The sequence below is a fragment of the Hippocampus guttulatus genome, chromosome 13, assembly GCF_054856545.1.
Source record: "Hippocampus guttulatus isolate MCC_2025c chromosome 13, RoL_Hgut_1.0, whole genome shotgun sequence".
NCBI lineage: Eukaryota > Metazoa > Chordata > Actinopteri > Syngnathiformes > Syngnathidae > Hippocampus > Hippocampus guttulatus.
The window spans coordinates 11,177,440-11,191,351 of record NC_141273.1 but is presented as its reverse complement, the minus strand read 5'-3'; the positions used below and the strand labels follow the sequence as shown (position 1 = coordinate 11,191,351).

At 42.3% G+C, this 13,912-nt stretch overlaps 1 protein-coding gene across 1 annotated transcript; it reads left to right on the top strand.

The window, feature by feature from the left end:
- Positions 1–520: 520 nt before the first annotated feature.
- Positions 521–13,596, top strand: plcb2 (phospholipase C, beta 2). Its single transcript, XM_086127281.1, has 28 exons — positions 521–597; positions 682–735; positions 825–900; positions 979–1,079; positions 1,647–1,807; positions 1,896–2,042; positions 2,124–2,281; positions 3,231–3,313; positions 3,482–3,566; positions 4,309–4,519; positions 4,614–4,696; positions 4,799–4,895; positions 4,995–5,079; positions 5,200–5,324; positions 5,550–5,701; positions 6,271–6,435; positions 6,540–6,639; positions 6,789–6,893; positions 6,996–7,060; positions 8,084–8,162; positions 8,245–8,613; positions 8,734–8,917; positions 9,570–9,711; positions 10,375–10,439; positions 10,941–10,988; positions 11,114–11,171; positions 12,184–12,267; positions 12,906–13,596. The coding sequence occupies exons 3-28, from the start codon at positions 835–837 to the stop codon at positions 13,074–13,076; spliced, it is 3,189 nt and encodes a 1,062-aa protein (XP_085983407.1). The 5' UTR covers positions 521–597; positions 682–735; positions 825–834; the 3' UTR covers positions 13,077–13,596.
- Positions 13,597–13,912: the final 316 nt, after the last annotated feature.

The window sequence follows — 13,912 nt, the reverse complement described above, 5'->3', positions numbered from 1 at the left end:
CACATCTCATTGTAAGCCATTTTGTTTCTACCTCTACAGCACCCAAAGGTCCGAAACGTGTTTAACCTCGATTTTCCAGACAGTAACCACTTGGCCAAAACACTGACTGTTGTCTCTGGTCTTGACACCGTCAACCTGACCTACCATAACTTCTTTGCCTCCAAGGATAAAGTGACACAGGTAATAAAGCACAGACGGCTTTATTGACACTGTCTGCTTCCTCCAGACGTTTACAATGTTAGGTTATTGTTGCTGATCCATTGCGGTGACAACAATGAAGCTTCCTTTTCTCCATTTGTGGTCTTTATTAGACTTTATGAATGCAATATCCGGCTTTTATCAACAGTAATGAAATCACAATTGCTATTTGTTCAAACTCCCAGTGCACTCATCTCATTCACGAGGTTGCTATTATGCCATTGCCCTCTTGTGGCGGGTTTCTATCCCTTCATATGTTTTTAATGTTGCTCGTAAGACATTGCAAACTCCGGTAACCTTCTGATTAAATGCGCACCAGAACTGGGCGAATGACATTCTTGCCATTGCCTACAATACTTCAAGAAATAACGCCTGTAGACAAGTCTTCCTGGACAAAATGTGAGTGGAATCCTGCGTGAGCTTCGATCGTGTTGAGTGAATCGCACAAGATTCAGTTTTAATTTGTGTCGTCTAATCCTTTAGTTATGTTCAGATTTGTCTCCAGACCAACAAAGATGGCAAGATCCCGGTGAAAAAGTAGGCTAACCCCCTCGCTTGCAGTGTTTGGCGATTCTGTGTAGTGTAACGTCGGTTTACAACGCATCAATATTGTGTGTGTTTATCAGCATTTATAAGATGTTCCCCGCTGATAAGAAGCGCGTGGAAAGCGCGCTGGCTTCAGCCCAACTCCCCAAAGGAAAGGTAACCATTTTCCAACTTGCTCACGATTGACAATCTATCGAGAGCGATGACATGTAATGTGAATATCATATGTTACAGTACGACAGTATGAAGCCTGAAGTTTTCACTGAATCAGCTTTCAAGGCCTTCTTGGCACATCTCTGTCCTCGCCCGGAAATCTACGAAATCTTCACTACTTAGTGAGTGAGACCAAAACGATACTAAATCGTTTCTTTGGTTCTAGTAACATTATAACGTTGTATTATTTTAAGAGAAAGTTATTCTTCCACTGGTGCTTCTATATTTTTGTCATTACATTCGTAAGATACATTATCGCACGTGTCATTGATTTTACAGGAGACAGTTGCTAGTGTAAGTTGAGGGGTTCGTAGGTTTTAGATGGATTGCTCTACGTTTAGAATGGGCAAAAAGGAGAGGACACTAGGTTTAGTTACCATTTAGCTTGTAACTGTGCGGCCAACCATTTATCCACACTATTGGTGTGAATATGAATTTGAAAGCTTGTCTCTCTCGATATTTGCCCCATGAGTGACTGGCTACCAGTGTATGGTATTGTCTTTACCCAAAGTCAGCAAGATTAGGCTCCTTCCATTTATGACACAGAATGGGAGTTAGGGTATAGAAAACGGATATCCTCATCCTGTTGTGAAGTTACTTTAAATAACAGAAAGTTTTACATGGCTGAAAGTCAACAAATGTGTTATGCAGTATCTGAGGAATTCTTGGTTCCCGACTTTGCCCTCCAGTTCCAACAAACCCACCATGACAAAAGAGAACTTCACCAAGTTTCTCAACGAGAAGCAGAGGGACTCCCGACTCAATGAGGAGCTTTTTCCACGACTACGGCAGGACCAGATAAAAGCGTTGATGTTAAAATATGAACCCTGCAACACCAACTGTAACAGAGGTGACGTTCCTCACAATACTAACTTGGACAATTAGCGGAAGTATTTTCATGTCTTAGACCTCTTTAACCTTTTTTTTTTAATCTGCAGGTCTCATTACCCCAGAAGCTCTCTTGGCCTTCCTGGTGGGTCCTGAGACTTCAGTGGTCATGCAGGACAGGCTGGCCAAGTGTCAGGACATGACCCAGCCCCTACCCCATTACTTCATTAAGTCCTCCCATAACACATACCTGACAGGTCACATATGTTTTGTTTGTTAAAAAAAAGCTACAAAAATACCGTAACACACATTTAATCCTCACAACTACTCTTCCACAGCTGGTCAGTTTTCCGGCATCTCCTCGCCGGAGATGTACCGCCAGTGTCTGTTGTCTGGCTGCCGTTGTCTGGAACTTGACTGCTGGAAGGGGAAACTTCCGGAGGAAGAGCCCATCATTACACATGGCTTCACCATGACCACTGAAATCCTTTTCAAGGTACTTGACTTATGCATAGTGTCCATTTATGCAACAAAATATATCACTAAAATGTGATGTCAGTTTTGTGGTAATTTGGGGATCTTAAACACTCAGGGCTCCATGTACATCTCAGGGGAGAGCGGGGCTGCCATTTTGTCCCGTATTGACACAAGCTCAGCTTGTTCGTGTCACATGACCAAACCTAGAAAACAAGTGAGATGTGATGTTCGCAAACTGAGCCCGTCCACAAATCGAAAAATGCAATATTAATCACTATATCATGTTTACACGAGTGGGGGCACATCGAACACACAGTATTACTGCAAGGAAAATTTTTGACTTGATTTGAAGTCTAATCTCTGGTACAATATTATTCTTCCATTGTACAAGTTGTTCCATTTTCTTGAAACAAATTAGTTTTCCTTCACTGTTATGAGTCAAATTCCGATTAATGTGATCTAAAGGTCAATAAAAGTCTTCTACTTTTTTACTGCAGAAATGACAACAGTTACAATTAAACCTTTTGAACATTTGTTTATTTTACTATCTTACAATGACGATCGTAATGGTCGTAGCACCGTGATGCCAAGATGAGAAATGAATGAATGAAAACCATGAAGGTCATCTATTCGTGTTACAGTGCAGCAAAAGAAAGTAAACAGCAGAAGAGAAAAATACACAGGAAAGCCCCCCCCCCCCCCCACATCGTGCCCGTGGTATCAACACTTCCATTTAAGGGCAGCATCTTGTCAGACCCAACGTTTTAGTTAAGCACATCTGTCCAGTTTAGACAGAGCCACCCTCATGCTTGCTTTCAAACTTTCAAATACCAGTAATCCTTATGAGCACTCATCTCATGTGTTTGTGTTATTGAGTTGTGTTTTCATTTCAACCCCGCTCTTGGTCTACCTCAATCAAGCCTAAATAAAAAATAAAAAAGGACCATACTTTTTGTGATGCTCAACAGGATGTGATTGAAGCCATTGCTGAGAGCGCCTTCAAGACCTCACAGTATCCCGTTATCCTTTCCTTCGAGAACCACGTTGACTCGTAAGAGTTTTTTTTCCCATGAGCTCATACTACATAGTAGTCCTAAATGTGTTGTAGTCTTTATCTAATGATCCAGCATGAAAAATGCGACCGTCTGAAGATTTTGACTGAGAGAATGTGTGTTTAGCAAAGCAGACAGCGGTGCGTCATTTTTGTGCTTCGTTTTAGAGTGAAGCAACAGGAGAAGATGGCCAACTACTGCAAAACCATATTTGGTAATGCCCTGCTGACAGAGCCTCTGGACAAATACCCTGTAAGTGCTCCAGTGCGGCACCACAGCAGTTGTATTTCAGTTAAACATTATTTTTATGGCAGTGCATTAGTTGGATGTCAGCTTTGCCCAGTGGCGGGCCATGCATTTTCTACCTCGGGCCTTCAGTGGGGACTTAACCAATTTAATCTGTGCCATGTGCATCATCATAAATCAATAATTATCAAAGAACATGCCAAAATGATCCAAAAAGAAATAAAATATACTATACTTGCCAGAGATTCAAATTATTAAATATATTCATATATGAAGCTCGCTACAAATGTGTTGCTTGTGGAAGTTGGCTGTGCCGAATTTTGTTTGAATCTACTAATAAGAGTGTCACCAACAACCAGCTTACTGGCCTTGTGAGGACAGATTTGAAATCTGATTGATTAAAGAAAACAGTCTTATTGCTAATATTGTATAGTTCAAGTTACTTCGGCCAGCACTAAGAATTTTAAAAAGTTTGAGTAGAATGGCAGCACAGTGGGAAAAAAAAAAGAAAAATTACATACAGAATTGAAAGCAGTGCAGCCAAGAGAACCGCGACAAAATGAAGAGCACAGACTGCTAAAAAATGTACTAATACAGTTTGAGAGAGCAGATTTTGGAATTTAGATTGAAAATGTAGGTCAATGATTTTGCTCGTGTTTAAACCCGCACAAAAATTTTGGTTCCGTATGGGCCACTGATATCGAATTCCTCTTGTATCGTGTCCTTACTCTTTGCATCAAATAATAAGCTTAAGCCAGGACAGCAAATCCCAAGTCCATCTGAGCTGATGGGCAAGATCTTGATCAAGAACAAGAAGGGAAGCCACGAGAACACAGACCAGACAACCAAGAAGAGCAGCACAGCAGCCAGTGACCAGATGACAACTGATGCTTCACCTGCACAAAACACTGACTCATTTTTCGAAGATCCTGTCCACTCAACCAATCTGGAGAACCAGGGTGAACAAGACTGATCCCACTAAATCACTCAAATCCCTTACCACAAATTGGTTTGCTTGGATCTAACCTGACGATTATTATGATGTTTGATCAGATGGGGATATGGCTGTGGAAGACAATGAGGACCATGAGGACACAGAGGAGCAGGATGAGGAAAAAATGAAGACCTGTGATGAGGTAGGGAATGTTGATCCCATGACCAAGCATTTTTTCTCTGGAAATGTATCATCCTCGTCCTGCCGGAAAACATCTGTTTAATTTCCTGTCAATCTGTCATAGGGCACAGCTGGACAGGAAGTCACAGCATACGAAGCAATGTCATCATTGGTCAACTACATCCAGCCGAACAAATTCATCTCTTTTGACAATGCCAGAAGTACGTCTTCGCTTCTTGAAGGAAAACTGATTCGAGGATATGTTTTGTGCACTGTTAAAAAAACAACAACTGTTAAACATTTTGCTCACCACTCCTCAGAAAAGAACAAGAGTTATGTCATCTCATCTTTTGTGGAGACCAAAGGGGAAGCTATGATAGCCAAGACTGCCGTTGACTTTGTTGAGTATCTTTTCATGTGGCAAAAGATGCACCGTAACACAAAATCTGTGTAGCTTTAATATTAAAATACACAAAGTAATTAGGAAATGAACTGTGTTACTCCTTAACACTCATCACTTCTCAGATATAATAAAAGGCAGATGAGCAGGATTTACCCGAAAGGAACAAGAATGGACTCATCAAATTTCAACCCGCAGCCCTTTTGGAACGTCGGCTGCCAGATGGTGGCGCTCAACTATCAGACAATGGGTAACAAAAAGCCATCTCAGTGACATACGACTCTAATTTTGTCCGAAAAGGGGGGGGGGGGGGGGGGGGGGGATAAAACAATCCTAGTTTAGCTGCCAGAATTTCTTGTCTCCCACCACAACAGGTCAGTGTTGCACCGTCTCAACACTCGTCTGTGCTCTGCTAGCCAAACAGCTCGTGGTGCCAAGAGCGATGCACCAAGAGGTTCTGTGTGTGTCTTTTCAGACTTCCCCATGCAGCTGAACATGGCTCTGTTCGAATTCAACGGAAGGACGGGCTACCTTCTCAAACACGACGTGCTGCGGCGCGGAGACAAGACATTTAATCCTTTCTGCGACAGGGTTGACACAGTCGTGGCAGTCACACTGACCATTAAGGCAGGTTTACAGGCTCTCGCTCAAACTCGGCTAGGGTTGCCTCGACGTCGGTTGCAAATCCAATAAAAACAAGCTACGAAGTTTCAAGCACATTTCTGATGAATGAGGAGTGTTTTCTCTGATGAGAATGAGGCAACAGCGATTGCCCTTTATTCTAATTTATATAATCATGGATGGACACGTATCTAAGTATGATAACAGCCAGATAACGTCTGGCAACTTAAAAGACGACCAATTAAAATGCACCTAAAACCACAAGCTGTAACTCAATGACATGCTAAGTCAAACGGACGTACCAATTCTTATTCAGGAGCAGGCTGAATAGTTTTATCTTGTCACAAAGAGAAAAGAAGGATGAATCCAATTTATTTCACAAAAGTGACGTTCTTGTTTATTCGTGTTTTGTAGGACATTTTCGGTCATGTAGTTTTATGGCAGTCTTGCTTAGCAACAAACAAAAGCAAATAGTTCAAACAATTGGCCTTCTGTCAAACTGCATTTGAATGGTCCCTGAATGTGTCTGTCATAGAAAGCCCCCCCCCCCCTGATATACAGTATTTCCTCACCAGATCTATTCAGGACAGTTTTTGTCTGACAAGAGTGTAAAAACTGGAGTTGAGGTGGAGATCATCGGGCTGCCAGGAGACCCCAAGAAGAAATACCGTACAAAGTGGTCCATCTCCCCTAACTCTATTAACCCAGTTTGGAACGAGGATCCTTTTGTGTTTGAAAAGGTGCGTGTCAGTTCACCTCACACACTCTTAAATTAGAGACGCGTGTTGATGTATTGTGACTTTTGCATTGCGGCAATTTGATCCTTCACTATGATTGTTGATAGATTCTCCTCCCAGAAATGGCCTCTCTGAGAATGGCAGTCCATGAGGAAAATGGCAAATTCCTTGGACATAGAATCATTCCCCTTGAAGCCATTCAATCCGGTCAGTCTAATGTAAACATGACAACTTAATCTCTGTTCTAATGTAAATTTGCCCAAAACAGAAGCAGAGTGTTCAAGGCCGCGGGATTTTTGCCAATTTGTTAATCAGTTGAGTAGCTTTGTTTTCATGGAAGTTTGTGGTGCCTGCAGGCTACCATCACATCTGCCTGCACAATGAAAGCAACGTGCCGCTCACTCTGCCTGCACTCTTTGTGTACATTGAGGTCAAGGACTACATCCCCGCTGCTTTTGCAGGTGCTTTTTTTCTTGCTCTGTGCCTTTGACATCAGATGGAGTTTGGTTATATTCAATGAAAGCTCCTCTTTCTTGCCCAGATAAATAATGTTTATTTCTCAGATTTCACGGATGCCTTATTCAACCCAACGAAAGGCGCAGAGAAGACGATGCGGACCCCGAAAGAGGTGCATAAATATTCAACATATGGGTTTTCTCCGGGTACTCCGGTTTCCTCCCACATTCCAAAAACATGCATGGCAGGCTGATTGAACGCTCTAAATTGTCCCTAGGTGTGAATGTGAGCGTGGATGGTTGTTCGTCTCTGTGTGCCCTGCGATTGGCTGGCAACCGATTCAGGGTGTCCCCCGCCTACTGCCCGAAGACAGCTGGGATAGGCTCCAGCACCCCCCGCGACCCTAGTGAGGATCAGGCGGTTCGGAAAATGGATGGATGGATGGAGTTAAAGAATTTGCAACATAGGCCATTTCATGATCCTGTTCAAATTTCAAAGGATTTGGTGACACGTGACTTTCATGTTGCATTTGTCGGGTCGTGCTGATGCACCGAGATGTCATGTCTTTTGAATTTGACATACACTGTATTCCTCGTGCTTGCTATTGGCTACCCAATGTGTTAATTGCAGTGCTGCCTTCCTTGCAAGGGGACTTAAGGAAAAATTGATCTCTGAAAAGTTATTTTCTTTTTTTTTTTTGTGAGGCACGAGGTTCTGTTGTTTACACTTATTTCTCATCATTTTTAATGAAAAATGCATATTGTTTATTTTTTTTCTATGCATTTCAGTGGGTGTCAATTTTACACAAATTTTCGTTATTCAATGGCCAGCCTGGTCCCTGTCCTCCACATTATTTTACTATACATCACATGTGACTGTCTACACTTCTCAACTAAAACCAGATCACCACGGCCTTGAAATTTCAAATATTTTTTGACATTTAGTCATTGTATGTCTTGGAGAAACAAAAACGGCATGGATGTATACACATAAACGAACGTTTCAAAATCCTGGCATTACAAAAAAAGCAATATCGTTTGAGTCTGCTACACATCGTGGACCGTTTATTGATATTTTTTTTCATCATTTTGATCAATTAATTAATCGAAGGGCGGGCCAGTCAACTGTTGATTGGCATGTCTGCCCCTCTTACAAGTTGTGAGCTTCGGTGACATCCCTTTTTGCGCCCATGCAGTCATCCTCAGACTACATTTCTCCTTATGAGCTGCCTTTTGTGCCTCAAACCGAAGTGACAAAGGTGAAGGAACCAACAGGTAATGCTCCTTGTAAAAATACATATCTTCATTTTATGTATTTATTTTAAAGAAGCTATCTGATCACTGCTGTGCCTCCCAGAGGAGGTTCCTTCTGAGCCAAATCCACTCAGACCTGAGGTCGGTGAAACACCATCCCACAGTGCGTCACCTGCAGCGAGTGCAGACGAAGCTGAAGAAGCGAGCACGCCAGACACTCTGCAACCCGAAGACCTTCCTCTGGATGCCGAACTAGGAAGTTTTATAACCGAGACACTTTCTGGTGAAGAGGATGTCATCCAGCCTGAGACGATCACCAAAGACGTAGAGGAGTCGAGCAGTGACTCGATACATTCTGAGCTAATCTCAAATGATGAACAAGTCGAGGAGGAGGTTCAAGAAGAGCCCGGTCCATTAAGTGCTTCACCGGAATGTGTGGTGTCAGATCAATTGTCTGAAGCTTGTGGTAAAGGTAAGTGGCAACGCAGTTGAAGTGAACGGAAGAAAATGCAGCTCAAATGATGTGTTAATTTCTTCTAAAACTATGCCGTCCACTGCTGACAATAAAAGCAATGCCTGCTTTCGCTGTTAGAAACACCCACCGTGACAACTGCAGAACTGACACAGCACAAGAGCTACCTGAAGGTCATCAAACGTCAGGAGAAAGAGACGAAAGAAGTGGAAAAGAAGTATCAGAGAAAAACAGAAGACCTGAGCCAGAAATATTCTGACGCTTTCAAGGCCTGCAAGAAGAAGGCCTCCTTGAAGAAAAAAGAGTGAGGCAATTTGTTTTGCATTGCTTTTCTCAAAAGGCCATTTCAGTCACTTTCCAACTTGTTTTGGAATTCGACAGCATAGCTCCAACGGTTGTTTTGTTCTTTGGAATAAATGATGTTCGCCTGCTATTAATGGAGGATAAGAACCGAGCCTTGCCGCGAATAGTGAAAATACACAAGCAATTGACACTCGCCAAAAAGGTTCATAATTGCCTACCGATGCCACAAGAGGCTGGAAAAGCATTACTATTCAATTAGATATGTTATGGCCTGACGAAATGAAGCTCCTCACCATTTCAACATAGTTTCTTGAAACCCAGATGGCACCAAAGAAATACTTTTACATCAGACCCAACTTTGGCCTGAGCACAAAACCAACAATGGATTTAAAAAAAATTGTGAGTAGGTAAATATATGAATAGTAAATCATAATTATATGAGACAACACTTTGATCAAACTGTATCACATGGAGATTGGCCGATATTTCTCAGTTGACGCAATTTTCTAACTCGAGCAAAATAGAAAATGTAGCGATTCAAATGAGTGAAATGTGAAGTGAACAATGATTTTTCTAAAGCGCAGGGTTGAATGAACAGTTCTGTTGCGGTGACTGATGGAGATGTGTTCAATTCTCTTCCCATTGTGCGGCAGGTCCTTGATTGGAGAAGGCATGTCGGACTGTCGCCCCACAACAGTGCAGGAGCACAAGCAAAAGCTGCAGGCCGAGCTGCGCGCTCTGTGGACGGAACAGTGTGATCAGCTGAGGAGGAAGAAAGAGCAGTGTGCCACGGAGGTTTGTTTTGAACTCATACACTCCATACAAGGGAAACTAAAACTGTAAAACTGAAATTCAATGATGGTAATTGGTACTCTTTTTAAATTTGAATCGACTGTACCTCATTGTACATTTCAGGTCTACTCATTGACTTGAGTAGACCTGAAATGTATCAAAAAAAGTTACAAGAGACAGCAAGGAAACGGATAATATGAAAAAATATATATATTTAACCCTTTCAGGGACAGCGGTTACTACAGTGGACAGCCTATCATGTTATCAGGTTACAGGGTTGCACGGGTTTTATTTGAGATTCAATTTGGGAGGAGGGACAGGAGAAAAATTGCATTTTAGGGGGTATTTTTACATTTGGTCTCAGGACAAGTGAATTTACTCAGAAATTGCATGGTTTGGTATTTTGTATGTGGATAATTTAAAATGTAACGTAAAATGTCCTCCAATTCCTGAATGACCCACCTGAAAAATACAACAATACTGGATTATTGCTGTTGTAGTTGTTCTGCGCTACAGAACAATGGTGTTCGTTTCTAATATTTCCGTGACCTCGTTGAGCAAGAGAAGGATCAGTGCAGCTCATTAGATGTGTGCGGGTATACCTCACGGTGCACATTTTTCGTATCTTCGCTGAGATGATATCAAATACTTGTTGTGATGTGGCAGAGACTGGCTAAACTGATGGAGATGGCCAGTGAAAGACACAGCATTGAACTGAAGACCTTGGAAAGGTGCGTCCTCACTGACAATACCCTCGGGACACGCTGAGTTTATTTAATCCGTGTGTTGGGATTATAGACTCCCTGCGATGTTCATGTGTGAGGTAGAGGCAACGTGAGGTGACATCTTGTAATGAGAAAACCTCGAATAATGAATGAATCGCCGTGTGGTTCCTTGAACCTACTTTAGCCAGTTGATGGCAACGCGCGTGCGTGTGTGTATTTTGTGCCCGCGTGTGTGTCCTGAGTCCCCAGATGGCATATGGTTATCGCAGGATAACTATTATCTAGAGGGTGTTTAAACAGCAGTGTTGAGCTGCGTTCTTCTCGCTTTCCACATTGACACTATAACGACACACAGAGGCTCTCGTTTCACTCGAAAGAAAAGGTCACGTCTGCCGCTCACAGCTGTGCAGCAGTGGTTGAAAGGCAAAAGGTTTTTTATTGGGTCATTTTTTTATTTGAACAAATATAATCAGACAATGATCCTTTCTCAACTTGGCTTGTTTGCAGTGAAATCAAAGACAAGAAGAAGACAAAATCTTTCCCACATAAAGCCAAGTGAGTTTTTGAACCTTTAAAAAAACAAAAAAATAACTACTCAGCACTTGTCTTGAAGAGAAATTGATTTGGGAGAACAAGTGATAAGGTGCACATTTAAATATTGACCATAATTGTTTTCTCAGGCTGAAAAAAGCAACAAGTCAAGAACTGTTGGATGAGCCTGATGAATCGGAATGCGTGGTAAGTCATTGAAAATTCTTTCACGAGAAAAATAAAACTTCAATTGCATGTGTGCCTCAGGCCACCTTCCAAAAACCATGCATGTTTTTGGAAGGAAACCTAAGTACCCGGAGAAAACCCACACAGAACATGCAAACTCCACACAAGAAGGCCAGAGGCCTCACGACCTCACAACCTCTGCACTGTGAGGTCAACGCGCTAACCAGTCGACCACCGAGCCTCCTTCTATTTACCATTCACCCTTTTAAAGAAATAGGGATCGTGCTTTTTGCCCCACGGACGTGAGTGTGTCTGGAAGGTTAATGTGACAGCTCACTCATCTTCATCTAACACGTATAAGAGTAACTATGGTAACGACGAGGCAGATGGTCTTGTGATTTGACGAAGAAAAAAAAAATCAGTCTCTTTATGTCATCCTCACACACACAGTACACACACATCTGCAAACATGCTCCAAAGAGGGTTGTTTATCAATACAGGTATGCACAGTGCGTATCCACAGGCAGTCTTTCTGAGCATAACGCCTGGCCGGCCCATTACTCAGAGGCTGTTTACTGGAGGATGTTTCATCCACGTGTGGCCTATGACTCAGCCCTCATGGCTCTCCTCCCTTGGCTCATCAAGATTCAGACATGTAGCATTTGGGTTAAACTTAACTCCACGCTTCCCCGTCCACTCCAGCCGTCCTCACCTCTATTTGTTAAGGTCACTGAGCACCTCATTTTGTCCCATTGAATCAGCATCAGCTCATTAATTTCACCAGCACAATAAGACGTTTAAACAGCAGGGCCGCGGTACTGACTAGCTGTGCGCAATTAGCATAAATAACCTGCAGAAGCATGACCTGCTATGACTTAAATGTATTGATCCTCATGCTCAGGTTTTCTCCCAAGGGCGCATTTCTCTCACGGATAGACACACACATACGCCCGGCTTAAGTGGGAGACAACAGGGAGCCACCAGGCGATCACGTTTTAAAAATAAATGCTTTTTTTGTTATGTTGTATTACAGTCTTGCGAGTACAGCTCGCAGCAAGAGACTCTGATGGTGAAACAGGCGGCCACGCTAGAGGAGATCAAGGCTCTCACTAATCAGGTACAAACTGACCTTCTTTTCGTAACCTTTGCATGTTGCTGCATGCGTCACCACCTTTTGTATTTTCTTTCACACAAAAAAAAAACACGCATCTGAAATTCTTTTTCTCCTCCCGCTGTGAAATTGGTACACAAATGTATATTTCCGGTACCGACTTGCTTATCGATAACACCGATGATCCGTCATCAGCGTGTTGCTATATGACACATTTGGTTTGAGTGACTCAATTCCTCAGCTCAAAAGGATGTCGGCATTTTGTTTTGAATTGTGAAATTCCGAGTAGGAAAAACAATAAGTGTTGGATAGTTTTAGACAGTGAGGCAGTGCGAAGGCCAGATGGAGAGCTCTTCTCACCAGGACTGGTGTTTTTTAAATTGAAGGAATGATTCAAATAAGAATAAGTCGATGAACAGCACTGTAAAAAAAACAACCAGTGTTCCTCATGGCTTTACCGTGTCAGTCTGCAAACTTGTCCTTTCATTTTAGTCATGGTTGGTTTTTCAGCAGCGTCACCGGTTCAGTGCAAGCCATCTGTTTTGGTTTACTCGAGCTGAGGAGGTTTCGCATTAAATTTGAAGTGAATGTGCAGACCACACTGAGAAATGGAGCTACCTTCTTCTCTATCTCTGTGTCTGTAGCTTAATCAGGAGGCCTTGAAGGAGCACGAAGACAAAATGAGGTCTCTTCCAGCAGAGGTGATGGAGGCTGTTAACGCCTGCGTGAGCGCCCACTTCCCCGAACTTATCGACAAGGCGGCTAACAATAAAGCAGAAGGGTCAAACATCTACGGAGATGTCTTTCTAGGCTAGAGGTACTCTTACTTCCTGAATCCTGGTCCTTAAGGACTTTCAATCACAAGAGCTCAGACGGATGTCTTCACTTTTACGATGGAGTGTAATTTTATGTGTGAGACATATGTATATATGAAGGAATACTGTATGAAGAAATTGAAGAGAAAATATGATACTATGACAATTAGGTCACCGAGTTCCAAGCATAACATCAATATTCAAATAATAGAGTCAAGTCCCTTTTAGTGGAGTGAGTCACTTGACTGTACTGTATTGGCAGCATGGTTCGGATTTCCAATGAAGTCATCTCGTCTGCCTTCAGGCTGCCTGCAACCCCGAACGGTGGTAGAGAAAATTCATGGAGGAATATTATGCAAAAAAGTGGACATTTGAATTTTACAGGAATACATGTGTACTTGCATTAAGATAAGGTCTGGGTCGGGATCACGTCAGGTTAGACTTATGCACATTCAACACATAGTCAGGTGATGTCACCATTACCATCAGGATGATCATTTTTTATGAATTCTTTTTTTTTCCCAGTAAAAACAACTCGTAAAGTGACCAAAAAATAAAATTAAACATTCCTGCCTTGATGTCAAGTTAACTGATCGACTAATGGTGAGCAATGCAAATCCTTTCTTGTTAGCTCGTGAGGGGGAAATGAGGCCTCAAATTTGCTTCATGAACCACTTGTACCTTTTTGACTCCTCTAGATGGGACTGTTGAGAAAGGAATTGAAGAAACAGCAAGTCAGTATACTTTCAGCCCAACGTTACATCTGAGCAAATTTGCTCTATAATTTGGAACAATATGTCCAGTTGTGCAATGAAGCAAAGAAGGAGACAAAAACT